Source organism: Nanorana parkeri, unplaced genomic scaffold (assembly GCF_000935625.1).
Source record: "Nanorana parkeri isolate BGI_ZX_2015 unplaced genomic scaffold, ASM93562v1 scaffold134, whole genome shotgun sequence".
NCBI lineage: Eukaryota > Metazoa > Chordata > Amphibia > Anura > Dicroglossidae > Nanorana > Nanorana parkeri.
The window spans coordinates 1,514,315-1,516,031 of record NW_017306402.1 but is presented as its reverse complement, the minus strand read 5'-3'; the positions used below and the strand labels follow the sequence as shown (position 1 = coordinate 1,516,031).

Genomic DNA, 1,717 nt, shown 5'->3' with positions numbered 1-1,717 from the left:
CCCCCCCCCCATACACATTATTAGCAAGGAAGAACCAAGTAGGATTTTTCAGGTTTGGAGTTTTCAGAAAAGCACAATTAAAAAGGTAATCAACATTTTTAAAGTTATCAGAATGGGAACATGTAACAAATATAAACTAGGTGTTAACCCAATTTGGCTGCAAAAGTGGAAATAAACTTTAAGAGTGCACATGGGAAGTATAGAAATCATTATAAGAAATGCTTATACTGACCTTTAATTGTGATGCATAAGAATTGACATTCAGCACAGTATTGTGGAATCTTTTCTAAAGTGCATCAAATTCTATATTTAGACTTGTCAATTAAAGCATCATTGATTTTCTTTTCTTCTGGATCTTTAAAAGATTTTGAAAGGTCTATATATTGAAACTGCATTCAAATATTAGGCAGCTTGCATATCTTAGAATAAATTAAGAAAGTAACATTTCCGTCATTTTCTGTTTACACTGCTTTTTTATGATGATTGAAGCAGTCCAAAGTCAGCTGATGTCCTTATTGCAATTGCAGTTGGTTATATTTTCTAAAACTCTAACATATGTTTTTTTTGCAATTAATTATTTGGTTAAACAGTGAACTTCTTCCTAATTTTTTTGATTATAAGTTGGACATCGTATGTAAATCCTAGTTTTGTCAATGCATAAGAGCTGGAAGGGAGGTGGGGGATAGTAGATATAGGTAAATGATTAGATATGGTGTCTTCCTTAGTTGAGTGAAGGTTTGGCTGAGTGCAAGGCTGTATTTACCATAATTACATTTGTAGGCTAGTGCCTAGGGTAGCAGGGTTAGAGGATGCAGCACCAAGCCTTAATATTTATACAGTGAGGTAACTTTTCTTTATTTTTACCATTTTCTAACCACTTCTAGACAATGGTGTGCACAAGAAAAGGAAGAGGGTGCAGAGGAAGTTGAGGGAAGTCAGAAGGCTCTTTTGGTTCAACAAACATAAAGCTGTCTTTTACTTTTTTTCTGGTGACTTGTACAATTCAAAAGTAGTTCTGTATACATAAGTCAGCCAACATGTCACCTTCAATAGCACATTGTAGCATTAGTTTTTGCTAAAGTAATCACATGACACAAGTGTGACGGCTACATACAGTCCCGAATGCGTGTAATGCTCCAGTTTTTAGTACGGTAAGTTTATAGTCTGGGTATTCACCATCCATTTTTTTATTAACTCAATTAAGTTTTTTTTATATTTTATTTTTTTAATAGCAGAATCTGGATGTTTTTCACTGTGACCGACTGAATCATTCATGTTTTGCTTTGTTTAAGGATGGTTGCACGAATTTTCTAAACGTCTGGGAATGCCATACACTCTAGTGGAGAGATATGTTTTGACAGTAAATACCAGCAGTCACTCCAATAGTAGCCAAGTTTACAACCACACAACTGTCGAGCTATTGGGTGGACCTTCCCTCCGGAGTTCCTACATCACCTCTTTGTACTTTGCCCTCAGCAGCCTTACTAGTGTAGGCTTTGGAAATGTGTCAGCCAACACTGATGCAGAAAAGATCTTTTCTATTTGCACGATGCTAATTGGAGGTAAGTTCCAAGAAAATGTTTCCTCTATCTATGTTTAAGTTAGCAAGTTAAGACCTTATATATTTCAGACTACCACTTTATCCTAACCAGCAAAGAAAGGCAGGTTTATTAAAGCTGAACACCAGCCAGACAACAGCTAAAAACCCAGATGGGGT

At 35.8% G+C, this 1,717-nt stretch overlaps 1 protein-coding gene across 1 annotated transcript in view; it reads left to right on the top strand.

Moving 5' to 3' along the window:
* Positions 1–1,717, top strand: part of LOC108784962 (potassium voltage-gated channel subfamily H member 8-like) — a 336,787-nt gene that overhangs the window by 295,292 nt on the left and 39,778 nt on the right. Inside the window, exon 8 of the mRNA XM_018553917.1 lies at positions 1,293–1,562. Within this exon, the coding sequence (XP_018409419.1) occupies positions 1,293–1,562 (270 nt within the window). The remainder of the gene's footprint in view (positions 1–1,292; positions 1,563–1,717) is intronic.